The sequence below is a fragment of the Muntiacus reevesi genome, chromosome 18 (assembly GCF_963930625.1).
Source record: "Muntiacus reevesi chromosome 18, mMunRee1.1, whole genome shotgun sequence".
NCBI classification, from domain to species: domain Eukaryota; kingdom Metazoa; phylum Chordata; class Mammalia; order Artiodactyla; family Cervidae; genus Muntiacus; species Muntiacus reevesi.
Window position 1 is genome coordinate 17206140 of NC_089266.1, and position 27812 is coordinate 17233951.

At 51.3% G+C, this 27812-nt stretch overlaps 1 protein-coding gene across 1 annotated transcript; it reads left to right on the forward strand.

Moving 5' to 3' along the window:
* The first annotated feature begins 1807 nt into the window (after positions 1–1807).
* WNT9B (Wnt family member 9B) lies at positions 1808–25316 on the forward strand. Its single transcript, XM_065909517.1, has 4 exons — positions 1808–1919; positions 19059–19312; positions 19856–20121; positions 20951–25316. Exons 1-4 carry the CDS (start codon positions 1840–1842, stop codon positions 21422–21424), a joined length of 1074 nt encoding a protein of 357 aa, XP_065765589.1. The 5' UTR covers positions 1808–1839; the 3' UTR covers positions 21425–25316.
* Positions 25317–27812: the final 2496 nt, after the last annotated feature.

The window sequence follows — 27812 nt, forward strand, 5'->3', positions numbered from 1 at the left end:
CTTCTTCCACTCTGACTCACACTGGTCCAGCTTGAGCTTTGTTGAGCCTGGCTCAAGGTCTTACCAGTGGTATGCTGGAGCCAGTTCCAACTGGTTTGCAGAGCCACCCGAGCAAATCTCTTCCTAACTCCTTAGATCAAGGATGATGCCACATCATAACTTGAAATCATCCACAGTGGCAATATTTCCAGCAGGGAATCGGCAAATGCTATTAGACAGACTCCCACCCGCCCAGCAAAGCAGCACACCCTTGTCTGCAGTTTTTTTTGTTTTTTGTTTTTGTTTTTTTGTCTGCAGTTTTAACAACCCCTGATATTGAGTGCCAGCACCTGTTAGGCATTTGGCATCACTTTTTTGGTTTTGCTTTTTTGGCCATGCCACGCTGCTTGCAGGATCTTAGTTCCCCCACCAGGGATTGAAGCTGCGCTCTTGGCAGTCAAAGTGGGAAATCCTAACCACTGGGCCTTCAGGGAATTCCCATGGCATCACTCTTATTTGCACAAAAATCCTGTGAGCTATTTATTATCGTCCCCATTTCATATCTGAGGTTTATAATTTCCATGATTTGAATTCAGGTCTCTGCCCACCTCACTGGACTGTATGCCTCAATACACAGAACCATGAGATGTGATTGTTAAAGATCGTTGCTTAACTGCTGCCCTTGTTGGACAGGGAAACAGCTCAGAGAGCCTCAGTATAGCTGTTAATATGGCACTTGTTAATATGTTAATACGGCAGCTCCCATCTTCCCCCAGTCTCCCAGCGCCTTTGTGTGTCCACAAAGCCAAGGTCGCTGTCATCTGATGCTCTGCATACATGGTTGATTTTTTGGAAGCTTTACATTCACATCTTGACATTCAGTGTGACTTATGTTTTGTTTTGCTCGATTTGACCCAGTATTCAACACTCTCAAAAACATATTAAACCTTGACCAGATGACTTGTTGTGTGTCTCCCTCCCAGATGGGAGCCACCTACTGCCTTGGTCACTGGACTTTCGCTGCAGGAATTGGGGTTAGACTTAAAAAAAAAAAAAAAGCAAGGCAGAGCTTTATGGCCCAACACTGAACATATCCATCCTGTCTGACAGAAGTTCTGGGGTCTATGCACTTTGGAAAGTAAGTTCCTTCCCTACCCCGTCCCAGGCTCTGCCTGCCCCACCGACCAGAGAACCTAATGCTCAGTGAGGCCTCCTCCCCGACCGTCTCTCGTTTAGAAACTGGGTTCCCTTATCCCGCTTCCGCTCTGACCATGGGAACCCCCCTCCCAGGACACCCTTAGCATTTTTCCTGTGTCCACAGCCCGCCCTCCTTCAGTGTCGCGGAGCTGGGGCAGAGGGATCCGCAGCGACCCGGCTGGAGAGTGGATGAGACACGACTTCTCAGACTCCAGGCGCCTCTCTCCTTTTATGCCCCGACCCCTTGTTCCTTGGGGGAGGGTATCCTGCGGGTGCTTCCACCCCGCCCGGAGAGGCAAAGACTCCCTGGTCCCCGCTTCGTACCCCTATCCTTGCCCCTCCAATCCCCGGGTCCTTCAGCCGCCCCGTCCCCCGACCCGCACTATATCAGGTGAGCTCTCACCTGGGGAGGGTGGGCGGGGGCCGGGAGGCGGGGCAGGGGCGGACCTGGAGAGGTGGCCCCACCCTCAGAGGGGCGGGGCAAGTCGGTGGGGCCAATGAGGCGGGGGGCTCGCCGCTCGGGGCTGGGTGCCGCCCGCGCCGCTCCCTCCCCGCCTCCCGCTCCGCCCCTCTTGGGTTTAAAGCCCCGCGGGCGGCTGGTGGCGGCGCTGCGAGCGCTGCGCGGCGCGAGGAGATGCGACTGGGCTCCGCGCCGCCGGCATCATGCGCCCCCCGCCCGCGCTGGCCCTGGCCGCGCTCTGCCTGCTGGCGCTGCCCGCCGCCGCCGCCGCCGCCTACTTCGGGTCAGTGCCCGCCGCGCCCCGGCCCGCCTGCCTCCCCCTCCTCCCGCTGCAGCAATGCCAACTTTTCCCTTCCGCTGGCCCCGGCCCCGGCGGGATCTCGAACTCAGACCTTAGTACCCAACCCCATCTCGGGGTGGGAGTTAGTGCCCAGAACTCCTCAGGCTTCCCGGACTGGGCCCGGATCGCACCTTCCAGAGTCCGAACTCTGGTCCCCTTCACCTCCGCTTTTCTCACCCAGTCCTGTCCTAGACCTCATCCCGCCCAGTAAGCCGGGTCTCGGATCCCGGCTCAAGCTCCAGGATTCTGCAGGCGTCTCGGACCTTGTGCCCGTGCGCCCCGGCGCGCCCTGTCCCTGCCGGTCCAAGGAGTCCCTCCCACGCTCGGACGTCCTCTCCGATCCTCACTTGTGCCCTGTCCGTCCCCATCCTGGGCTCTGTCCAGCCACCAATCCTTGCCTAGGGCTCCCTTCATACCTTCTGCCTTAGCCCTGCGGAGCTGAGACCCGGAGGGCTGGCTGGATGGGCAGGGTGGGTTGTTCCCGAGGTCGGGGGAGGGGATCGCGCTGATCCAAAAGGGATGGAGAAACCTTCGGACCGTGGGGAGAGTAGGAGGGAACCGTCTGTGGGGGAAACCCAACCAAATCTCAGACCTGGCGTCAGGTGAATCCTCAGGAGAATGACGAAGACGGTAAAGGGGAGGTGGTGTACATGATTGGAAAAGGAAGCTCTGAGTTGAGGGTGACATCTGAGGAGAGAATGGGTGGGACCGGGCAGTGTTTGGAGAGCAAGTTACAGGGTAACTGAACCTCCTTCTCTGAACCTGAATTGCAGGGACTTGGTATGAGTTGGGGTCGTGGGTGTGAAGGGACTTTCCTGACCTCCACCCAAAGCCTGCTCTAAATATATAGTCTGTTTCTTTAAATCAGGGCACTTTTTGTGATCCTCACCCAAATCAAGGTGAGGCTTACAGCCTGACCCCAAGCAAAGGCAAAAGCAAGCAAGCCAACAAAACCCAAAAAAAACATAAACCACCAAGCAAGTGACCTGCCAGAGACTGCTCTTATGGACCTGGCAGGGAGGGGCAAATAAGGGTCAGAGAAGGTCTGAGAGGTCCCGCACAGGAATAGGGCTGTGGGCTAATTTCCAGGTCATGACCCCTGGTTAAAACATGCCTTGGCTGTGGGCAATGGCCTCTCTTGAAACATATAGGGGGTGGGGTGGGAGTAATGTCAGCCCAGACCCTAGGGCTCTGGGCTCAGCTTGCTGGGAAGACCACTTAGCCTCTGGCCTCAGTGTCCCCTTTTGTACAAAGAAGGGGCCGAACTTGGTGCGACTGAGCCCCTCTATCTGCTTTCTGTCAAGAGCACTGTGCATTCATGTTGTTTCCCAATGATTCCAGGCTTGGAAAGGCACTGTTGCTGCCTCAGCAGACAGGATAAAATGGTCGGGCACAGTCTCTGGGTTCAATCCCTGATCCATCTACTTGCTAACTGTGTGAGTTTAGCCAAGTCACTTAACCTCTCTGTACCTCAGTTTCTTATCTGTAAATTGAGGATAATAGTGCTTATTTCATACGAGTATCATGTGAGTCAGGCTTCCCTGGGGGCTCAGTAGTAAAGAATCCATCTGATCCCCTGGAGAAGATAGTGGCAACCCATTCCAGTATTCTTGCTTGGGAAATTCCATGGAAAGAGGAGCCTGGTGGGTCATAGTCCATAAAGTCGCAAAGCAGTCAGACACAACTTAGCGACTAAACAACAGCAAATCATGTGAGTTAGTACATGTGAAGCACTTAGAACAAGGTCTTTGTTGTTGTCGTTTAGACCCTGACCCAGGGTCTCCTGCGTTGCAGGCAGATTCTTTTGCCACCGGGGAAGCCTGAACAAGGTATAGCACGTAGTAAATGCACAACTAATGCTGCTAATTATTAAGGCGATGAGGTAGAGTGTCTTGATATTTCAGCCCTGACAGGGGTTTCTGAGCTGGAATGGAGTGGGGTGGTGGGCAAATGGTGCCTGCAGCCTCTTGGATATCAGCTCATTTTCACAATCCTTTTGTCTGCTTGGGCTCAAGTTGAGGATGGGGCAAGGGCCAAGTGAGATGGGAGGAGAGGGGCTCCAGGAAGCTGAGACCATCCAGGCTGGTGTGGTAGGAAGGGAAAGGAGTTTGTGGCAGTGCCCAGGGTGAGAATTTGAGGGCTGTAAGCAACAGGGCAGTCTTGGAAATGAAAAAGGAAATCATAGATCGAGCATGAATTGGGGCTGAGATGGATCATATGAGTGTGAGTCCCTCTTCCACGTTGTGAGCTCCACTGGACATAGCTGGCAAAATGCACTCAAGCCACCATCACCCCAGTCTGGGGAGGAAGATACACTCTCAGAGATTAAGATAAACCTGGGGCTTTGTGCTATTACATGTTTGGTCTCAGAGAACAGACAGGTATGAGCCTAAATTCTCCCTGAGGAAGCTCTGTTGTGACTCAGTCAGGCCAGGTTTTCCATCCTGCTATTTGAATTTGCTCTCTGGAAAGAATCTGTATCAGTCATTCACACTGTAGTAAGAATAAGAGGTAATGTGCTTCTCCCTTCTCCAGATTATTTGCATTTGAAATCTCATTTCTGACTATAAGATCAAGTGTTTTGTCATCCTGATAAAATAAAATTCAAACATCAGGAGAACAGGTAAGGCCAATCTTCTTGGGGTTTTTTAAATCATAGAATCTGACTTAAGAGTTAGAAGTGACCCCCAAAGTTTCTCTGGTCTAACTCCCTGCTTCAAGCAGGTCATGTATTATTCCTATATTTCAGATGAAGGGACCATCATCCCCAAGTCAGTGAGCCAGCAGCTGCTTCTGGTGCTTTTGCATGAGTCTAGCACCTAATCCTGGTGTTGCTGATAGTATTAGTATCATTAGTATTACAGTTTATAAATAATTTTCTTATTCAGCCCCTCCGTCATCTGATCCTCGGACCCATTCTTGAGGTATACAGGATGGATGTAAATAGTTTTCAAAAGGAAACTGAGGGTGAGAAAGTTTCAATGACTCACTCTGTGTCACACAGAGAGCTAGTGGGAGAGGCAGCATAGGCATCAGGCCCTTCTGCCAGTCTGGGCTCTTCATTTGACAGAGAGCATTAGCTACCAGAGCTAATACCATGTGGTCATCCAGGAGAGCCACAGCTGCAAGGGAGCTGCAGAGGATGAAGTGGGTAGAGGGTTGCCTCCATCTCCTACTTGGTTAACTCTGTTAGACATTCTTGGCTGTTGTGGGTTGGGTGGGGCCCCAACATTCTCCTCTGTCCTGAACAGTGAGATAGGATGCTATGAACTCTGCTCAGGTATCAGGTAGGCTCCCATAGATGGCATGATGACAGTGGGATGGGAGGTAGAAACGTTTGTCCTAACTCCAGACCACTCTCTGGGCTGTCTGTGGTCAAGTGACTTGCCTCCAAGGTCTTTAGGATCTGGAGGGCCTAAGGTTCCCTAACCAGACAGCTCTGGCTTGGAAATCTAAGATTGCTCAAGAGTTCATGTTTTGGCTCAGTTGGCTTGGGAATTCTGAAAATATTAACTTCTGCGGTGTTTTATAAATGAATACTCACTGTATTATGTGATGAGCTGAGGATACGATAAGCCTTGTCATCCAGTTCAGTCTTTAAGTCAAGAATTTTGTGTCCAGAAATAGTTAATGTGGGTGCGATTGTTAAAATTGTAGTTGACTCTGGTGGTGCTTTGTACATGTGTGGCCTCTGCACTGTTTGTGTTTCTTTCCTGTCTAAGGGTGGTGTAGATAGGTTTAGGAAAGCACAATCTTAAGTAGTAGCTCAGATGGTAAAGAATCCGCCTACAATGCAGGAGACCTGGGTTTGATTCCTGGCTCAGGAAGATCCCTTGGAGAAGGAAATGGCAACCCACTCCAGTATCCTTGCCTGGAGAATCCCTTGGACAGAGGAGACTGGGGGTCTATAGTCCATGGGGTGGGAAAGAGTTGGACACGACTGAGCAACTAACACTGATCACTGATCTTTGCCTCTTGCCAGCTGTGTGACCTCAGGCACATGTCTTCATCTTTCTGAGCTTTGGGTGATGATAATACCCATCCTAAAGGCTGGTGTGAGGCTTGAGACAATGAATGAAAGGGCCTGACAGGGTGCCTGGCACATACCAAGTGCTCAGTATGGGCTCACTCTTGGTGGCTGCTGGGATTCTCACTATCTTCTTGGGTTGTAGAAGTGTCATCATTGTGAAGAAGCAAGATACAACCTTAATTTTTTTCAAAACCAACATCACATATAATGAAATGCATGCATTCTAAGTGCAAGATTTGGGTTTTAATGAATATATGCCTCCATGTAAGCACCATCTCAATTACTATATGGAACTGCACTATCTCAAAGGACTCCTCGTGTTCATTTGCAGTCAACACTCCCCCACCAGCCCCAGGTCACCACTTCCCTGCTTTCTGTCATTTTAGATAGTTTTGCCCATTGTAGAATTTCATATAAATGGAATCACAGGGTATACAGCCTTTTGAATCTGAATTCTTTTGTGCAAAATAATGTTTTTGAAATTATCCATATGGTGGCATTTATCAGTAGCACTTTCCTTTTTTTCTTGCTGAGTAGTATTCTATTGTTTGGATGTACCACAATTTGTTTATTCATTCACCAGTTGATGGACATTTGGTTTGTTTCCAATTTGGGGCTCTTCCAAATAAAGCTGCTATGAACATGCATGTACATCCCTTTTAGTAGACAGATGTTTTTATTTCTCTTGGATATGTATCTAGGACTAGATTTCTGGATCATATGGTATGTATATTTAACTTTATAAGAAATGGTTGAATAAAGTATTCCAAAGTGGTTGTACCACTTTACACAGTAATGTATGAGAGTTCTAGTTGCTCCATATTCTTTTCTGCTGTCAGTCTTAATTTTGGCCATTTTAGTGGGTATGTATTGGTGTCTCATTGTGATTTTAATTTGCATTTTTCCACTGATGAATACTGTGCTGAACATTTTTTATGTGCACATTCATCATTTGAATATCTTTTGCATTGAGTTATTTGTCTTCTTATTATTGAGTTGTAAGAGTTCTTTACGTATTTTGGATTTAAGTCCTTTATCAGAAATTATTGGCAATATTTTATCCCTGTCTGTAGCTTGCCTCTTCATTTTTCTTATTGTTACCTTGCAAAGAACAAAATTTTTTAAAAACTCTTTCTAGACAGAGGAATTTTATTTATTTTTTGGCCACACCATGCAGCATGTGGGATCTTCCCTGACTAGTGATTGAACCTGGGCCCCCTATATTGGGAGCACAGAGTTTTAACCACTGGACCACCAGGGAAATTCCGGAACAGAAGTTTTTAATAGTGATGAAGTACAAGTTTTGAACCTTTTTTTGGTATGGTTTGTGCTTTTTGTTTCTCTCATTCAAGAAATTTCTGTCCATTAGAGGTTGCAAAGATTTTGTCCAATGTTTTCTTCTAGAAACTTCGCAGTTTTAGCACTTACACTTAGGTCTATGATTTTTGGGGGGTTAACTTACATGGATGGTGTGAGGTAAGAGTTTAAGTTTACTGTTTTCCATGTAGATATCAACTTGTTACAGCACCATTTGTCAAAAAGGTGATTCTTTCTTTATTGTCATCTTTATTGCAAATCAATTGACCCAATATATGAGGGCTTATTTCTGGACTCTCTAATCTATTCGGTAAGCTCATGGGCATGAACTTGAGCAAACTCCAGGAGATAGTGGAGGACAGGGAAGCCTGGCCTGCTGCAGTTCATGGGGTTGCAAAGAGTCAGACATGACTTTGCAACTGAAAAGCAACAAAGTTTATCTTTGGACCAGTACCACAGTCTTGATTACTGTAGCTGTGTGGTAAATCTTGAAACCAAGTACTATACATCCTGTCCTTTTTCAAAGTTGTTTTGGCCATTCTAGATCCTTTATAAAATTTATGTTTCCACATAAATTTTAGTATCAACTTATTGATATCTGTAGGAAGACCTGCTAGGATTTTGCTTGGGATTGCGCTGAATCTGTAAGTCAATTTGCCTTCTGACAATATTGAGTCTATTGGTTTATAAACTGGCCATATCTCTCTTAGGGGAGCTTTTAAAATTTCTTTCAGTAGTGTTTTGTAATTTTCAGTGTATGGATCTTACAAACATTTTAAAAATTATTCCTAAGTGTTTTATGTATTTGGATTTTTTTTGGAACCGTGCTAGGAATTGACTGGGTCCTGAGAAAAACAGGGTTAGAGAGAAGAAAGGAAGAAATTTTACTGCTTTGGGGTGGTAGATTGCAAGCCAAACATCACTGATAAGAATCACCGAATTTGGGAAAGGAATTTAGACTAGCTCGTCTCTAGCTCAACTCTAACTCTTGAGAAGCTGGGCTCTAGTGTTGAGGTCAAACCAGCCTCCTCCATGGATGGTGGTGAAGTTTCTGAGGCTGATGGAGGGAAACAGGAAAGAGAAGCAAAGGGGTGGGGAGGGACTCCTGGGCTGGAAGCTCCTAAGGAAGAGAGGTCCTGGTGCCTTTAGACTTGTGTGCTCAGGAGGAGGTGGGCCAGGTGCTGTGAGAGTCACCCTCACTTTGGTATCAGCCTAAGCAGGATGGGACACAGCCTAAGGCCCTGCTTTAGTGTAAGGAGCACTGGACTTGGAATCACACGGGTAGAGTGCAAATCCTCCCGCCAACCACTTACTAACGGTGACCCAGGGCAAGTCAGTTAGCTGCTCTGACCTCAGTTCTCCCATCTATAAAATGGCTAATCCTTACCTCATAGGGTTGTTATGAGGGTTTTGTGTATATAAAAGTGCTGAGATGCTATCCACATATATGGAGTCCAAGAAATCTAGTGGTCTGTCTTAGAGAATCCCAATTAGAGGAGCATCATTTTGACATTTGTTGCTTCCTCTCTTCCTCTTTTATCCCAGTCATTGTATAATTTGAATCCTTCCTATGCCCTTTATGTGTATAATCTTATTTAACCAAATGACATCCCAGGAGGTAGGTGATAGTGGAATTCTCTTCCTTTAGAGGTGAACAGAGGGGATAAGCTCAGACAGGCCAAGTGCCTTGCCCAAAGTCACAGAGCTACTGACTGGCAGCACCTAGACTTGAATTCTAGTCTGTTAGAATCCGGAGCCAACTTCTTCATCCCTCTTTCCTGCTGATGCCCAGCTGAGACCTGGGCAGCTCTGACCTTCTGAGTCCTCCACCCTGTAGCCTCTTTCACTTGGCATATGTCATAGGTATCTCTGGCACAACATGTCTTCAACTCTAGGTATGTTACCTAATTTTTTACGTGCTCATGTCTCGGATTCATGCAGAGCATCCTTTAAGCAGAAGTCTTGGGACTCCATGGTTGGTCAGCTCCCCCCACAATCCCTAGCATTGCCTCCCGGTCCATAGCGAGCGTCAGGGTAGGCAGTCCCCTTTCCTTTCTGCTGACCATTCCTTGCCCCCTGAACCTCCCTCTCTGCCCTGTCGTTGGCTATTTCTGCATGACCCTCTCAGCCCATGCTGCCTGGCCATGACCTGGCCTCTGTCTGGACAGGAACGGGAAGCAAAGCAGTGAGCCCCCATCAGACTCTGGAAGTCAGCCACACCTGACCTTCCGTGGGAATCCTGGGGGCAACAGAGATGAGCTGGGGTGGGGGCCAGACACTTCAAGCCCAGACTCTCACTGGGAGACTTTCGAAGAGCCAAGAGAAAATCAAACCACCATATTCAGTCAGTCCTGGAAATTCCAAAGAGTCTAGTTTAAGGGTAAGAGCAAAGAAGTTCCACTTTCCCCATAGTGACCATCCCTTTGAGGCCAGATGCATATTATATTATTTTTTTTATTAAAGATAATATGTATACCATGTATCACATAACATCCTTAGCAATGTGGAGGGCAGCATTCAGTAATCAGACATGATTATTTTTGCAGAAAAACATCTATGCGTTGAGATAAAGACTATAAGTATTCTCACTTTGGTTTAGGTCAAGTCTGTTGCAACATGAGTTCACCAGAACCATACCAAAAAAACTGTAGTTGTCCAGGCTTCCTGGAGTCCTGAATCATGGTAGAAATTTTGTGAACCTGCAGTAAACTCCAGAACATCATCATGAGAGGAGGTGCAGGTTGAGTTTTAAAGAAATACCTGGGCCAAGTTCTCACTACGTATCAAGGGAGGCTCTAGCTGACCAAGCATAGCTTGTCCCCAGAAACAGGTTCAGAGGGGCTGAGCTAGTCGGGGAGTCAGGGTCTGACTGACTGAAGCCAGGCTGCCTGGAGATCTGGTACCAGTGAGAGCGCACTCCAGATCCCAATCTGAGGGCTGAGGAGGGTGTGGCCACAGGGCAGCTCGGTCAAAGCCACGCCCTTCCGGAGCCACGCCCTTCCTTCCAGAGCAGGGCTTGAGTTTGGAAAGATTTCGTGGTGGGATTGGGGGTCACTGGGTGACCCCTGCAGCCTGGGACTGGGACATCAGGGAGGCCAGTGATTTGGGCCTGGAGAGCTGGGAAGAAGCTGAGGAAGAGCCTGGACGTATACTCTCTGCTTGGTCCATCTGAGGGATGTATGCAGTCAGTAGGTGTTGGGCTGGGGCTGGGGGACCTCCAAGGATGAGAAACCAGGACCTCTCCCAAGGGGGTTACAGGCTACTTGGAGAGACTCTCTCTACAGCCCTGAGGAAGAAGGGGAAAAAAGTGTGAACCATGCAGAACTAATGGTGCTATAATTCCAAAAAACTGAGAGAAGTCAGAGAAGTTGGATGGTTAGAGTGGGATGGGGCTGGCAAGTAAGGAGGACTTCTGGAAGAGGCAGACAAGCATCTTAGCCTATTAAAGCTGGATGGAGCCTCAGGATCACCTTCCCCAACCCCTGCATTTTTGAGTCAAGTGTTGAAAAAGGCTGTAGTTATAAGAGTTCCGGGGATCCATGAGGGCTTTTTGGACTGAGAAAGGCAACCTAGGTAGCAGTTATATCATGAAGAAAGGCATGGAGGTTGGATTACTTTAGCCAAGGCAGGAGGACGAGGAAGAGCCTGGCCTGAGAGGAGGGGCCCTTTGCTACAGCCCTAGTTGGCTCTGCATCCAGGACAGTCCAGCGTGGGAACTTGCCCTGGAAGACCCTTCCTGCCGTCTTTAGAGGGGAAGGGTGTGGAGGGGCATGGACCATCCCTGGGTCCTGCCGGCAGCAGACAAATGGAAGCTGCATGGAACCTGCAGCCTGGGTCATCTCCTCCTGGAGCATCTGCAAACAATGGAATTGTCCTCATCACAGGTGATCGCACCTGGGGCATTCACCAGGGCTCAAGCCCTCAGGGCCCACAGCCCCACCTGATCCTGCCTGTCTGCATTGAGGAGGGTGACCACCCAAGAGCCAGCCAAGCTGGTTAGTTGGTCAGCTTACCAAGGTTAGAAAAACTTGGCAGAAGTCACCCAGCCCATGAGCCAGATCCCATGGTTTGAGGAGAGCTGGGGCGGGGGGGGGGGGGGGGGGGGCGGGGGGGGTTGCTTGCTCCATGGTGATACAGCCTCAGCGACTACTTGCTTTTCTCTGCAGTTGCCACACTGTGTCCTTCAAACTATTAGTACTCCTCTGGCAGGCTCAGGACTGGGCCTGTAAACCCCAGAAGTTGTGAGAGTTTATCTTAAGCCTTCCAGCCCCCCTTTTCCCTTCCCCTTCCCTTCCTCACTCCAGGCTTCCCCTTTCTCTCTTCTCTTCATGATCCCAGACTCTCTCCTTTCAGCTTCCCCTATCTAGCAAAGTGTGTTCTCAGGCACTAGCCTTATTATATCAGACTCTCACACTTTAGTATGAATTGGCAGTCCACTTCTCTAAGTTTTATTTTTTACTTTTGGCTGAAGAGAAACTCAGTTTTAGACCAGGGTCCTTCTCTCCCTTTAACTGCCCAGGGGGCCTGAGGAGGAGACCTGACAAGGCTTCCATTCCTTCTATCCTACCCATCTTATGTTCCTATCACCCTGGACATTTACTATGATGATGGCTGATTCTGTTTCCCTGAAATATTACATTAAAATGGAAAGCAGAAGCTGTCAGTCTTGACAGAAGCAATCGGGAGACCCGGGGTACAGACCCGAACTTGCCATTAACTCAGGGTCATCTGAGACAAAAAAAAAAACCAAAACCCTTAGATGAACATCCAGGGCACCAGAGAAGTCAAAACAGGGACCTACCTACTTGGCAAACCTCTGACCCTCCTACCTGCCCTCAGGAGGTTCTGGGGTAGCTCTCAGGAGGCATTAGGGCAAAACTTCTGGACTGGGTGATCCTGAAGGGTTTCCCCAGTCCAGAATGTACTGATTCAAATGATGTACATTTGGACACGGCCAGGGAACTAGGGAAGATGTTTATCACCCCAGACTTGTGTGGGGCTGGGAGGCCATCCCTCCATAGCCATCATGCCACCTGATTTGTACAGTACATGCTAGGGACAAAGACCCCCTCCCCATCTCCAGCCTGAGCCTGAGTGGAGTGGGAGGGAGAAAAGAGGAGGAATCGGGAAGCATTTCCTCCACAGATGTTGCACCAGCCACGCTCTAAATACCCGAGATTGTTGAGATGCAAAGCAAGCTGGTTGGGCGGGCTGCTCGCTGCCCACTTAGCTCCTGAGCACATCCTCCATGATGCCATCCTCCGCAGGCAGCCCCTGGAAAACAGGAAGTGGAGCGGTTCTTGGAGAGACAAAGCCCACAGCTGGGCCAGGCTCTTTTCTCTCTGAGCCAGGGGTGGGCTGGGGGACGAGGCTCTGGGGTGGGCTCCAGGGTGGGGCAGGGGGAGGTGTACTGATTCAGTCCTCGAGGTTCTGAGGCAGAGAGCTGGGGAGGAAAGGGAGGCTGGGACCCAGACAGGGATGTAGTGAGCAGTGTGGTGGCTTCTGGTTTTCTTTGGCCTGAAGCTGATGCTCAGTATTGAAATTTAAATAAATGAGTGAGTGAAAGGAGTGGGGAGAAGGACTTGAAATAAAGGTGGGAAACGGTACCTGCCAAATATGCCATTAAGTCTGCTCACTAAGGACATCTTCTTGGAGGAGGTACGAGGTGACAGTGAGTCTTGTCAAGGAGAGAGGAATGTGAAGGATGGAGGAGGGAGGTGCTTCTCAGGAGCGCAAGCCTCAGGGCCCCTCAGATGACAGAGGGGAGAGGAGCCAGGGGTGTTGAGGGTCTCTCCCCCGCCCCACACTGCTCTGAAAAAGGACTGCCTGGAGCCGTGTGCCCTCTTCCTGGGCCAGACACTGCCCTCATTAACTCTCCCCTTCTGGGAAAAGGTGGGGAGTGGAGAGCGCAGGTTGGGGTGGGGAGTGTGTGTGTGTGTGTGTTTAGGGGGGCTTAGTGAGGGCAGGAGAGGTGGGCTGAGATATTCGAGATGAAAGCACATGAGGCCCACTTAACCATGCAAATGGCCCTGCAGCGGAAACCTGTTATCAGGAGGATCTAATAGGGTTTTTCAGGGCCAAGGCCAATGCTCCAGGCAGGGCAAAGCTTTCCTGGTTCCCAGGTAACTGCCCACAGTTGGCACCGGCCCGGGTGCCAGGCACACCTCCTGGTCCCTCCAGCTAAGGGTCCAGACAGGTTGGCCTTACCCAGCGCCCTGGGAACCGCCAGTCTTGTCCTGTGCCCCCTACCTGCTCACCCACCCACATCCTGGGGGTGGCCTCCTCTGGAACCATCGGACCCTCTCAAGCAGAAACGAGGATGGGGGTGGGGGTTGGAAGAACAGAGCCAAGCACCCCCAGGGGTGGGAAATGCTCTCCCTGCTCGGCCTTCTCCAGCGAGCTCCTGAGAGCTTCCTCCTGCCCCCTCGCCGCCCCAGGCCTCCCACTGGAGGCAGGAGGAGCCTGGCTGAGGTCAAGTTTTTACCCTGATGGTGTTAGGAGATCTGATCCGGCCCCTGAGCAGCTATTGATGGTTCCCTCAGGAACTGGGCTGGTTCAAAGCCTTCTCCTTCCCCTGCCGCTTGGGCTCTGGGGAGAGTCTGCATTGCTTCTGAGTCCAGCCAGGGTCCCTCCAAACTGTGAGCACCCTGAGGCTGTGATGGCATGTCCCAGCACCCAGCGCAGCACCTAGCACATAACAGATGCTTAAGAATAACACTTACGGGACTTCCCTGGTGGTCGGTCAGTGGCTGAGATTCAGAGCTCCCAATGCAGGGGGGGGCGGGTTTAATCCCTGGTCAGGGAACTAGATCCTGCATGCCACAACAAAGGTTGAAGATCCTGTGTGCTGCAACTAAGACCCAGAACAGCCAAATACATAATTTTTTTTTTTTTTTTAAAGAAGAAGAATGACACTTCTTATAAGTTTACACTTCTTGTAAGCTCCAATGACCTGGGGCTTACTGTGTGCCAGGCACTGTTCTAAGAGTCTTACAGATATTAATTCATTTAATCTTCACAATATGCTTAGTTGCTCAGTCCTGTCTGACACTTTGTGACCCCGTGGACTGTAGCCTGCCAGGCTCCTCTGTCCATGGGATTCTCCAGGCAAGAGTACTGGAGTGGGTAGCCATGCCCTCCTCCAGTGGATCTTTCTGACACAGGTATGGAACCTGGATCTCCTGCATTGAGGGTGGATTCTTTACTCTCTGAGCCACCAGGGAAGCCCAGTCTTCACAGCAACCATGTGAAAGGTCCTGTGATATCTGCATGTCACAGGTGAGGCACGGAGAGGTGAGCGCCTTGCCCAAGGTGGCACAGTTGGTAAGAGGTGGAGGTGGGATTTGAGCCGAGGCAGTCTGGCTGTGGTCTGGCTCTCCCCCTAGACCACTAGACCACAAGGTGTATTTGTTGTCTAGAATGAGCTTGGGGCTGAGAGGACATCCCTGGGGTCACCAATGAGTGAGGGCAGACCTGGGACCAGACTCCCCAGGGCTACACAGCCTTGAGGGTCCTTGGGTCCCCACACTCTAGGAGATTGTGGGTGATCGTTCCAGGGAGAACTTCTAGTTCTGCTCATGGGTTTGGTGGTCCCTGGGGTCCTGTTGATGCTAGACCAATGCTTCCCCAAAGCCTGGGAGAACCTGCTTTTGCTTCTTTCAAGGTCATCCCAGATGAAGCAGCTTTAAAAAACAAAAAACAATTCTGTGTTTATTTTTTGGCTATGTCGGGTCTTACTTACTGTGTGTGGGCTTCTCTCTAGTTGCTGCATGTGGGCTCCAGAACATAGGCTCAGTAGTTGTGGCATAGGGGCTTAGTCGCTCCATGGCATGTGGGATCCTAGGTCCTTGACCAGGGATTGAACCCACATCCCCTGCATTGGAAGATGGATTCTTAACTACTGGACCTGCAGGGAAATGCCCTAGATGGAGCAGCTTTAGCCAAAACTATGGATGGGGTGAGCCTTGGACAAGGCGAAAGCAGGCAGGGGTGGGAAAGGCCCGGTGATTGCAAGGGGGGCTTGGGGAGGAGGGATGTGAGATGAAGTCCTGAGGGGCACCCTTGACTTTTTCCCACTTTGGAGGGAGACAAGGTAGCCTGGGAAGTGACTGGAGAGTCTCTGGGGTCAAAACCAATGGCATCTCATTGTGTGTGAGCGGGGACTTCTGGTCTTATCATCCTGGGCACCAAGGGTCATTGGCTGAGGGTGCAGAGGGCAGAGGGGCACAGGCTGGGGACAAAGAGGAGAGGAGAATGGAGCTGGTCACACGGGGTCGTTTCTTTCCTAATGGGACGTGAGAGGCTGAAAGTCAGCCTGAGAGAGCCCAACAGGAAAAAGGAATGGGGGAGACAGACCAGCTGGGCCAAAGCAGGTACAACCGATGAAGGCGGGGTTGTCCTGTGTGGCTCAGGAGCACTTGAGTCAGGAAGGGGCCTGAAGGCACTCTTGCTCCTCAGTCTGGAAGGGCAATTGGCAAGTTCACAGATTATCCATCCTCTGTGCTTCGGTTCTGAACACTGGTCACGTGCTTGGTTGATAGCATCTGACCTGACCAGGGAGCAGTGTCTTCATTGCAACCACAGGTTTTGTCTTGATGCTTACTTCATCTCTGATTGTTCATCTGAATCTCAAGGAGCTCAACTAACACGTGGGGGATGGAGATTTTTGCATAAAGGCCTGGTGGGTGGGGTTCTCAGGCCTGGGGTGTCAGAAAGGATGGTTTCTTAAAGGAGAACTGATCATGCCCATGGACCCTGGAACAGACTGGAACCTGCAACACCTATAATTCTCCTGAGGTCCAAGAAGAAACCATCTCTAGCAGATGCCTTGGCATCTACAGGGCATGTGTTACAGCATTTACTAGCACTGTTTAAGGAAACCAGTTGAGGTATGTTCCAAGTTTAATGTCACAGCACTTTTCTTCAAAGGAAAAATGATCCCAGACTGCAACATAGAAAGCAAACGTTGGGTTGGCCAAAAAGGCCGTTCATGTTTTTCCATAACATCTTACAGTAAAACTTGAACAAACTTTTTGGCTAACCCAGTAAAAGGGAAACTGGGTGGTATGTCTCTCAACTGTCTTTCTAGGCCCTTAAGGGGGTCCCTGAGGCTGTGAGGGGGGCCTTTTTGAGAGCAACCCTGGGCAGACCAGAGCCCAGTGTGGCCTGAGGCTCCTGTGCGGTTGACTGCCTTTCCTGACCATTAATCGCTACTAAGTGTCATTACTGCTAATAAAATTAACCGACTTTATACTGGACTCCTGGGGCCATCAATCACAGGGTCAATTACACGAAATTAAAAAAAACAAGGAACTGTTGATGGGGGAAAAGGTGTTTGTTGAGCCGAGCTCACAAGGACAGCCCGGGGAGTGTGGTACTCCACAGCTGTCAGGAGGTGGTGATCAGGGACGACACCCTTAATTAGGCAAATTGGCTCCCAGCCTTGATGTTGTTCTCCAGACAGGAGTGTCTCAAGCAAGAACAGAAATGACCACAGGAAGACTCTGGGGCCAGGGACTGAAAAGCTCCCGAAATTCTCCCTCCCATTCTCACTTCTGCTTCTCTCTCTGTGTTTGATTCACTTTTTCTCTCTCTTTGGATCAGCTTTCTCTTTTTACCTCCTGAGTTACAAGCCCAGTCACCCAAAGAAAGAGAGAAAAAGCAACTGTGTGCTCTAAGTCAAATTCCAAATTTCCGGAGAAAGAATGGATTGGCCCAGCTTGGGTCATGTGATCCTCAGAGCAGCAAGGTCACATGGTATAAAATAGCTGACAGGGTAACCATGGAGGTAGAAAGACCAGGTAGGCAGCCAACCCAACAGGTGTATGCAAGAGTAATTTAAGGGACTTAGTAATAAGCACTCAAAATATGGTAGATACGGGAATTCCCTGGTGGTCCAGGGATAAGGACTCAGCATTTTCACTGCCAGGACCAGCTTCAATCCCTGACTGGGAACTAAAATCCCACAAGCCATGCAGCACAGCCAAAAAATAACCAAAACCATGGTAGATAATATTGTGTAGTAGAATATAAGTTATATATTGTATAATATAGGTCTAATGATATAAAAATAATAGCCATTGTTCTGCAAATGTCATTTGAGACAAGTCTTGAAGGATGTGCAGCCCTGTTGGCCAAAAATCCCCAGCATTCCCTGCTTGTCCTCTCACCTGTCAATCACTACTACAAGGGAGGTCCCATTTCTGAAACACAAGAACTGCCTGAGCAGAAATTGTCCTTCACACCCACCGCTGGTGTGGGGAGGAAGACATCTGGGAGCTAGATGGCTGCTGTGCCGTTTGCTCCTGCAGCCTCCGAGCTGCCCTCCACACCGGAGGCCGGTCAGGGTGGGGCCTCCTGGGCTGGAGTTGACATCAAGTTCTGCTCTGGACCTGCCAAGGATCGAGCTCTAAGGAGGGTTTCCTGCCAGATTGCAGGGAGGGGTTTGGGTGTAGACCTGGTGGACTGGAAATTTACCCATTTGCCCCCAGATTAATGATTAACGGGTCCCTGCTCTCACCCTGTCTGGGAGGGGAGCCCAGGGCCAGGCTGGGCCGGGAGGAGCCTGATAGCATCTGTCTCTGCTCAGGGGTTTCGGAGATATGCTCCACACTGGGTTGGCTGCACCTGATGGATTTGGAATCTACGGGTACTCTCTGGGGGCACTTGGGGCCTGTCCAGGTCCCACACCCTCCCTGGGGCAGACAGGCAGGGTGTGGCGTCCAGCCAGATGTCCTGGCTGGGGCAGGTGGCTCCAAACAGGAGAGCCATGCCCTTGGCTCTGTGGGATGTGGGCTTCTCTGACCACTCAAGGCTTGGCCACAGGGCTTGCCTTGGCTGGTGGTGCTTGAGCATGAGTGACAAGTGTCACATCCAAGCAGGAGCTTAAGAGCTGGCACCTGCTTCCACCTTTGATCTTTTTCTGTGGTTATGAGCCCAGCATATTCCAGAAAGGGGCTGCATTCTGGTTGCCAGATTGATGTATATGTTCCACCCACACCGAGGGCCACCAGGGTCCAGGAAACAGCAGATAACTTGAACTGGGAGAAACAGCTCATGGATCGCTTCTGGGGGGAGGGAAGGTGATCTCTATTAGTTGTCCTCACCTTGCTGCTGATCTGCTGTAAAACGAGGGCTAGTCATCACCTCTTTGTAAAACCTAAAACTTTTGTTTCCTTATCTGGACAATGGGAAGATTCTGGCCAGGTTAGAGAGTAAAGCATCTTGCAAGAGGAAAGAGTTGAGAAACTCCAGCTAGGGAGTTTAATTAAATTAAAATTAAGTTAATTAATTAAAAATTTTTTATTTTTTGGCCACATTATGTGGTCTATGGGATCATAGTTTCCTAACCAAGGATTGAACCCATACCCCCTGTGTTGGAAGCATGGAGGCTTAGCCATTCAATCACCAGAGAAGTCCTGGGCATCTGTCTTTTAAATAAGCATGCCATATGATTTTTCTGATTTGGCAAGTTTGGTAAACAAGGTGGACAAGAACAGCAGAGACTTTGGCTTCCAGAAAACTTGAGTTTGAGATCTTGCACTCACCCTTGTTATAAGCACCTTGGTTTCCTAGTCTGTAAAATGGGGTCAACCTCCCTCCCAGAAGGCCAAATAACACAGCCCCCAAGAAGGCCCCCTTCCCCTCACCTGTCCCCCGTCCTTAGGGATTGTCATCTTTCACCCCCCATCACAGCCCCCAAGGGTCACTGGTCTCCCTTCTCTTGCCCCCTTTAGCCTGACCGGGCGGGAGGTCCTGACGCCCTTCCCCGGGCTGGGCACCGCTGCCCCGGCACAGGGTGGAGCCCACCTGAAGCAGTGCGACCTCCTGAAGTTGTCCCGCCGGCAGAAGCAGCTCTGTCGGCGGGAGCCAGGCCTGGCCGAGACCCTAAAGGACGCTGCACACCTCAGCCTGCTCGAGTGCCAGTTTCAATTCCGGCATGAGCGCTGGAACTGCAGCCTGGAGGGGAGGACGGGGCTGCTCAAGAGAGGTAGGGAGGAGGGCTGGGGAGGAGGGTGAGGAGAACTGGGAGGAGGAAGCTTGGAGGAGGAGGGTGGGGGTAGGACTAAGAGGAGGAGGACTGCTTTTCCCACTCCCCAGGCCCCTGTCCCCAGTCCACGTTGCTCTTATGAACCCGGCACAGAAACAGGTTAGTCCAACTAACTCACGCATCACCTTGGAGTCAAGATCAGTGGTTTAGCCCAACTTTGGCATTCACCAGGTGCCTAAGCCACTTTTCTCTGCATCTGTGTTCTCATCTGTTCAGTAGAGGATGCAGCCTCCATCCTGCCGCCCTGAGAACCTGGGTATACACCCCACAGGGAACAGGATGCTCCATTTAGACAGCAACTTGCAGCCTGAGTTTAAGGGGCGGGAAACAGGGCGACTGCCCTGAACTGTGTCCTCGGGGTCACACGCCCCTTGTCCTGTTCACCACAGCAGCCCCTCCCTCCAGCCCGTCTATCCTCAAAGGGCAGCTCACAGCCCCTGAGCCCACTCTCCTCCTCCCTCCTGATCCCACCCCCCGGCCCAGGTTTCAAGGAGACGGCCTTCCTGTATGCGGTGTCTGCGGCCGCCCTCACGCACACTCTGGCCCGGGCCTGCAGCGCTGGCCGCATGGAGCGGTGCACCTGTGATGACTCCCCAGGCCTCGAGAGCCGGCAGGCCTGGCAGTGGGGCGTGTGTGGCGACAACCTCAAGTACAGCACCAAGTTCCTGAACAACTTCCTGGGACCCAAGAGAGGAAGCAAAGACCTGCGAGCGCGGGCAGATGCCCACAACACCCACGTGGGCATCAAGGTGAGTGCACTGATGGGTGCAGAGCCAGGGAGCCGGGTCTCTAGAAGGCCGGTACCCACCCTGCCCCCCCAGGACACACACAGAGGTGATCCAGGATGAACCTCATCCTTCCTATTGGTGTTCCTTGGGCATCTACTCTGGACCATTGTCAGGTACCAGGCAGTGGGGAAGAGTCCTGGGCATCATAGGTTGATGGGCAGCAGGTGGGAGCCTGGCTTGGTGAGGCAGGAACGTGTTTGGAGAAGGGTCTCCATTCCAAGCACTGGCCTTCCTGGAGGCCCTAGGAGCCAATGCTGTTTGAAAAGTGATCTGGTACAACCCCTGGCCCTCCTCCATTTTACAGATGGGAAGACAGAAAAGGCCCAGAGAGGGGAAAGGACTTAGCTGAGGTCACACAGCAGTGGAAAGACTGGAGGGCAAAAACTATCCTGGTCTGTTGGGACCAGGAAGCTGGGAGAAGCTCGGGCTCCGTTTCTTTAAGAGACTGAGTTCTGTGTTCTCATCACTGACTTGGTGCAAACCAGGGCTGTGTGTTCACTTGTGCAGTCTGCTCCACAGGAACTTCAGGCCAGGGGAGGTGCTGGGGGTGAGATCCAGCCCCCGCTGCTCTCACCAAGGCGTGAGGACCGTCTCTGCCCAGGAGAAGGGGCCCCTAGAGCTAGTTTGCACTAATGTGCCCCATGGACCAGCTTGAGTTTTAGCTGCCCGCCTCATGTGGACCTCCCCTGTCTCTCTCCCATCCTCCTGCGGCTCCCCGGCCACAGTTGGTGCTCTGGGGGCTGCGGCCCGGGGGCCCCTGACCACGCCTCCCTCCTGCCTCTCCTCATAGGCCGTGAAGAGTGGCCTCCGGACCACGTGTAAGTGCCACGGCGTGTCAGGCTCCTGCGCTGTGCGCACCTGCTGGAAGCAGCTGTCCCCGTTCCGCGAGACGGGCCAGGTGCTGAAGCTGCGCTACGACTCGGCCGTCAAGGTGTCCAGTGCCACCAACGAGGCCTTGGGCCGCCTGGAGCTGTGGGCACCGGCCAGACCAGGCAGCCCCACCAAGGGCCCGGCACCGCGGCCTGGGGACCTGGTCTACATGGAGGACTCCCCCAGTTTCTGCCGGCCCAGCAAGTACTCGCCTGGCACAGGGGGCAGGCTGTGCTCCCGCGAGGCCAGCTGCAGCAGCCTGTGCTGCGGGCGGGGCTACGACACCCAGAGCCGCCTGGCGGCCTTCTCCTGCCACTGCCAGGTGCAGTGGTGCTGCTACGTGGAGTGCCAGCAGTGTGTGCGGGAGGAGCTTGTGTACACCTGTAAGCACTAGGCCCGCCACCCAGGGTGCCAGCCAGGCTCTGCCAGGACCTGCCAGGGCACCGGGCCGCCTCCAGGCCACCCAGCCGTCCAGCCGCTCCCCCCCTGCAACCCCGCTCCCGCCAGCCCGGGCCGGAGCACGTGGCATGCGTGTGATCACACACTCATGCGCCTCTCCCCGTTGGCTCCCATCAGTCTTCCCCTCTCTCAGCTCTCAGCAAGGAGAGGCCCACCCCTGAACCTGAGGGTCCCCAGCCTGGTTGAGGACTTGGAGCAGGAGGGCAGACTGGAAAAGATGTGGAGGGAACGAAAGGAGACCCAGAGGAGGGCAGGACTGAGGTTTTAGAGAGGGGAGAGAGTACATCTTCCTGTCACGAATCCTGGGATTAGTGGCCTAAAGACAGCCAGAGGTTGGGAGGTGAACTTCTGGGCCAAGAAGGCCCAGGGAGGCAGGGTCAACTGGAAGCTAAGGCTGGAGTCTGGCTGGGATGGGTCAGGCCAGTCGTCAGGCCCCACCCAGGTGATACTCAAGCCCGGGAGTCATGCACCTTCATTTCCCCACCCTGGAGCTTTGCTGTGCTAGAGATGGGAGGAAAGGCCAGGTTGTCGGAGATGTTGGTCTGGAGAAAGGAAAGCAGGAGTCAGATATGTGCCCTGGATCCTTGTGGTTTGGTTTTTAAAATATGCCTCCACCAGCCCTCATTCTCACCTTGAGAGCTGAGTGATCCACGCCCAACCAGCGCTGCTCAGTAAAAACACCAGTGGACGCGAACCCAGTAGAAGAGCCAGTCCCCAGGGTGAGGCTCAGATAGTACACTGAGGTCACCCAGGGGGACAGAGACCCCTCAGTCTCTCAGCACCCACCAGGAGCCCACATGGGTCAGCTCCCTGTGGCCGGGGTCACCGTGTGTGGTGAGACCCCGCATAGCTGGCATTCATGATATACGAGAGTTGGTGTATGAGTTTTGATTCAGTTACGTTTCTACTTCTACAGCTACTCATCTAATTAAGGTTTTTGCTTGGGCAGGAGTTATAAACATGGGAAGTGTTTGCTAAGCTGGGCTTTTGGGGGCCCCTTTCATTTACTAAGAGTCCCCCACCTTGGCTCTTTGCTGAAGAAGAGAAGTGGCTGCTAATTCCTTCTGATACTGTGGACATTTCCAGGGCTACCTACTAAGGCCCTGGGAGGGACACGAAAGGAGCTGGTACTACCCACGGGTACACACAGGCCTCCCCACTCCAACACGCAGGCACACCCCTGGGACCTGCCAGGCTGAGGACTCTCATTCAGCGGCACACGCCTCTCTGGATCAGGATGCAGACTTTGCAGAGGTCACTTCGCTGGAAGCCATGTGCTTTCCCATAGCAGGGCCCAATGCCAGCCGGGAGGAAGTGACCTCCTTCGGGACGCCCTTGGCTGCTCTGCTGGCCCTGCCACGCCCTCTGTCAGCTTCCTCTCTCCCTGAACCCAGAGTTGCTGACCCTTTGCCGGGACAGGAAACTTCAGAATCAGCCAAGTGCTGAGAAACCGTCTGTGCAAGCCCCAGGAAGCAGCCCCCGGGGGCTCCCTGTGATCTCCAAGGGCAAGGAGACCCTGCCCTGTCTTCGGTGGATCACGCAGCCTCCTGAGGGATGCTGGAAGGATCTTTGGCTGCAGAGGGTCTGATGAGAAGCCCTACTGACCTTAGACCTCTCCCAAGAGTGACATTGCTGACCTGAGCAGTGGGCCCACATCTTAGCAGGAAGAGAAGAAGGAAAAAGTGCTGTCTCCCCAGTTCCCTCCATGCCCCCATCGCATGAAGACTTTCTCTCTGCCTGCCCGATCCATCCTTCTCCTCTGAGACCCCAGCTCTGCCACTACCATGGCTCAGCCCGAGGCATGAGGCAACAGGAAGAGGGGACCTGATCCTCTGGCATGCCATTCGCACCCCAGGTCCACGGCCAGCAGTGCAGGGGTGGCAGGAAGATAAAAGGTAGGCTCTGAGGGACTGAGGCCATGACGGGCCAGTAACACTGACCAGGCCTAGGATGCGGTTCAGGGCCCCTCAGCCTCTCAGGTCCTCGCTGTCCAGCCATCTCCCCTCTCCTTCCCGGCTCCCACCCCATGTCTTCTAATTGCCCCCAAAGGTCCATCTCAGCCCGACTGGGGCCCCTGGTACCAGTGACCACTGACCCCTCACTCTATAGCATTAAGGGAAACAGTCACAGGGTATTTTTTGTCTACCTCGCATATGTATATATATATATAGTTTTTAGGGCAAAAGAAAATAATTTATATAGCTAAGATATATATGAGAATATTTATGTTATTTATATAGTTTCTATATTTTATGGGCAGCATCTGTGGGGGTTGTGTATTCTGCTGGAAGCCTGTGTATATCTGGGGAAATACAGCTGGCCTGACTGGGGTCCCCACTGAACTGGACACCAGTGGCCAGGGAAGAGGTCTGGCGGACTCCAAGTCCCTTGGCTGGCTCTGTCCCGGAGCTGGTGAGCAGCATCTTCTCTGAGTATGAACTCCGACGGGCTTCATCCGGATCCTCCTTGTGAAGTCGTTGTAAATTCTCAGCTCTTCCGGGTCCCAGGCCCCTTCTTCTGCTCTGGAAAAACTGTCCTGCTCATGATAATAATGATAACAAGGATGACCACACTTGGCATTTGTAAAGCACTTTTGATCTTCAGAACCACTTTGGTCCCTCTAGTCTCCCTCGATTCCCTTTTATCCGTGTGAGATAGGTGCAGCCACATCATGACCCATTTTATAGATGCCGCCGAGAGATGGAGGGCTGTGCTTGAAGTCACATTGAAGACTTATTCACTGAAGTCACAATATTCACTGAATATTTTCTGAGCATCGACATGGGCCAAGTGATGGCAGCTGATCTATCCTGGACCTGGGAGCCCCAAAGTCTGGATACACTCGGAGCCCAAGAACCCAAGGAAGTAACTGCTCCCGCAGGCTGTGTCTGACCCTGCCTCTTGATCTGGACAGCTTGTCAGCATTTTCTGTGTCTCAGGGGTTGGGACTGCCTGAGGGGCCTAGAGAATTGAGGACCCCGTGGAGGCTACTCGGGTCGTCCCTCACTTTGCCCACACCACCTGAGAGGGTTTGGCTGTATTTGGGGGCCCCTCCCAGCCCAAAGATGGTTTTATTTGCTCTCGTTTGTGTTTTTCTTTTCTTCTTTTTTTTGTTTTTTGGCCACACTGCACAACCTGTGGGATCTTAGTTACCCCCATCAGGGATCGAACTCTTGCCCCCTGCATTGGAAGCACAGAGTCTTAACCACTGGACCACCAGGGAAGTCCCTGTGTTTTTTCCTTTAAAAATGATTTGTTTTCCTTTGGATTTCTGGTTTCTTTTGTAAAATCAGCTGCAGTGGCCTGCTGGTCCTTCGTTCCCACCCTGACCATGGTCAACTGGAGAGAGGGAGCCCTATTAGACGGGATACATGGGGGCTCCCTAGTTTGCCAAGTACACCTCAGCACACACACCTCACTCATGCATGTTGCTGGCTCTTGTGGGCACATCATGTCTGTCCCTGGTTCGGATAAACCCAGCTTCTCTGGTGTCCTCTGCTGGCCAACAGACAGACAGACAGACCAGCCCCGAAGATTACTTCTTGCTTCCCCGAATTTCCTTTCTCAACAATCATGAACTTCGAATGCTTTATGTCTCAGCATATTTGAGAACCACAGTGGGGGCCATCACGTGTCAACCACCTGTTCTGTTCATCCAGGCAGTCAATGGTGATTTAGGGAGCTCCCATTGAGTGCCAGGCACCAGCCGGGGTGCTGGGGTGTAGCAGGGAAGGAGACAAAGTCCCTGCCTTGTGGGGCTGCCCCTCTAATGGGAGAGAGAGACAATAAATCAATAAACCACATGTGAGCTCTTGGTACCGATTTTGTGTCACTTTATAGCGATGACCACCCCCATCTCATGGTCAAGGTAACAGAGGCTGTGAGGGGTGAAGGCTCTGAATGACAAGCAATGGTGTCAGGATTAGAACACAGTGCATGAACACCAAAGGATGAGTTCTTTTTTTAAAAAAAAGTTTTACTTTGTATTGAGGCATAGCCGATTAACAATGTTGTGATAGTTTCAGGTAAACAATGAAAGGACTCAGACACACATATGTGTGCAGAGTATGACTTCTTGCCTCTGCACTGTTGCCTCCCCTCGGAAGGAGGGAGCACAGAGATGGATCATCCCATTTTATAGATCCTGGGTCAGCCGAGGCCCAGGGGAAGGAGGTGACCCACCAAAGGTTATACACCAGGTAGGACCAGGCCAGAGCCCAGGTACCCTCCTGGAGATGACAAGTATTTCTAGCGCCCACAGCCTGTGGCCAGCCAGGGGGGCAAGTTAAAGCAGAGCAGGAGCCTTCAGGGACTTGTGGTCCCCTGGGAGGCACGAGACACACAGCCGTGCAATGGTTTCAGTCACTTACACGCCAGCCTCGAGTCCCTCCTGGCCACTGCCTTCCCAGCATGCTTTGGGATGTGCAAATGCATGTCTTCCACCAGCTGCTCCTGGAGGTCTGATGGGAGAGGAGGCCCCTTTCAGAGCAAAGGGTGGCAGAGAAGGCTTGGCCCTGCCTGCCCTGGCTCTTCAGCCTTCTGGGATCCACACGGGGTCCCCAGGGAGGGAGGCAGGGTGAGGTCCACTCCTCTGCCTGTCTTAATGTGTTCCTGCTTCCTTGTGTTCTTGGGCCCAGAGTAGTGACAGACGTGTTCACACCCCCAGCAGCAGGCTCCAGCCCACCGAAGGATTTCTCACCTGTTTCCTCACTTGAGCCTCATGAGGCAGGCATCTTTCTTCCCTTTTGACAGAGAGGGAACCTACAAAATGGTTAAGTGACTCACTGCAGACCCAGGTCTTAGCCTCTAAACCCTGTCTTCTTTCTGCCCTATACTGCCTTCAGCCTCTTCCCACTCATATCTGAGCCTTTCACTTCTCCAGTCCCCAAACCAGCTCCCAAACAGGCCCTTGGGCCCCTCCACCCTTAGCTGCTCAGGGCCACTACTTTCCCTGGGGATCAGGACTTACTGAGTCAATCACCAGGTGGGTACTTCATCTGTGCCAGATCCCCTTTTAAAAGTATTTAGCCATATTTTCTCTCTCTCTAGTTAAATACATGTATAAGTAAATATATAAATATATGTATATTTATTTTGTTGATCCATATGTGAGGACATTGTAGACACCAAGGCATTTAAATACTTCATCACACATTCTCCAAAAGAATCACAAGGCCATAATCACATCAGAGAGATTTAACATTGACACAGTATTGTCTAATACACACTTCCTATTCAAATTTCTCCAGTTGCCCCTCAAAATATCCTCCATAGCTTTCTTTCCCTGATCCAAGATCCTCTCAAGAATTGGGCATTGAATTTTGTTGTCATGTCTCTCTAGCCCCCTCTCTTCTAGAATAGTCTCCTTGCTTTCTTTGCTTTCACAATATTGATATTTCGAAGAGTTCAGACTGGGTGTCTTGAAGAATGCCTCTCAACTGAGATCTGTCCGATTGTTTCCTTACAACTAGTTTCTGGTTAAACGCTTTGGCAAGAGGTCAGCTTAGTCGTGTGCACCCTTCTCTGTGAGTGCTGTCAGCACTACCCGAGATGCTCAATTTCATCACTTGGTTAAGTTGGTTTCCTCCAGCTCTCTCCCATATAAAGTTACCTTTTCCCTTTGTGGTTCATGACTCATCTGTGGGAGCTGATACTTGAAGATTCTGAGAACATCTTGTTTCCCAGCAACATTTTACCCAATAGTTCAACATTCATTGGTGATGATCCTTGCCCAAATCAATTGCAAGTGGAGATTTTTTAAAAATTCTATCATCAAAAAAATAAATAAATAAAAATAAAATAAAAGTTCCATCATCCCTTATGTATTTTTTAGTTGGCATTCTTCATAAAGTAGAGCTTCTCCAGTTTGCATGGTGGGAAGTGCTACCTCCATTTTACAGATGAGGAAACTGAGGTTGAGGAGCTCAAAACAGTCACGTGTGAGTGGCAGCGCTGGGGTTCAAATTCAGGCCTTTGACACGCCTGAGCACATACTCATTGCCTTCTATAATCTCCTCCAGGCCTGGGTTTCTTCTCTGATGACTTATCTTTGAGCACATGGTGAGAAGCCATGCCTTCTCCTGGTGGAATTCCTGTAGCAAGTGGGGAAGATGTTTACAGCAGTGCTGGTGGGCAGTCAGGGAGGGAGATTTTCTCTCCTGAAATCATGAGAGAGCCTTGCTCCAGTTTCCCCAAGCTGCTTCCCACCTTAGAGGCTCTGGAGTGCCTCAGCCTCCCTCTTTGCTGCCCCTGAGAGCCTCTCACCCCTGCCAACCCCATTCCATCCTTGCTTGGTCCCCAGAGCTGTGGAACACGACTGTGGT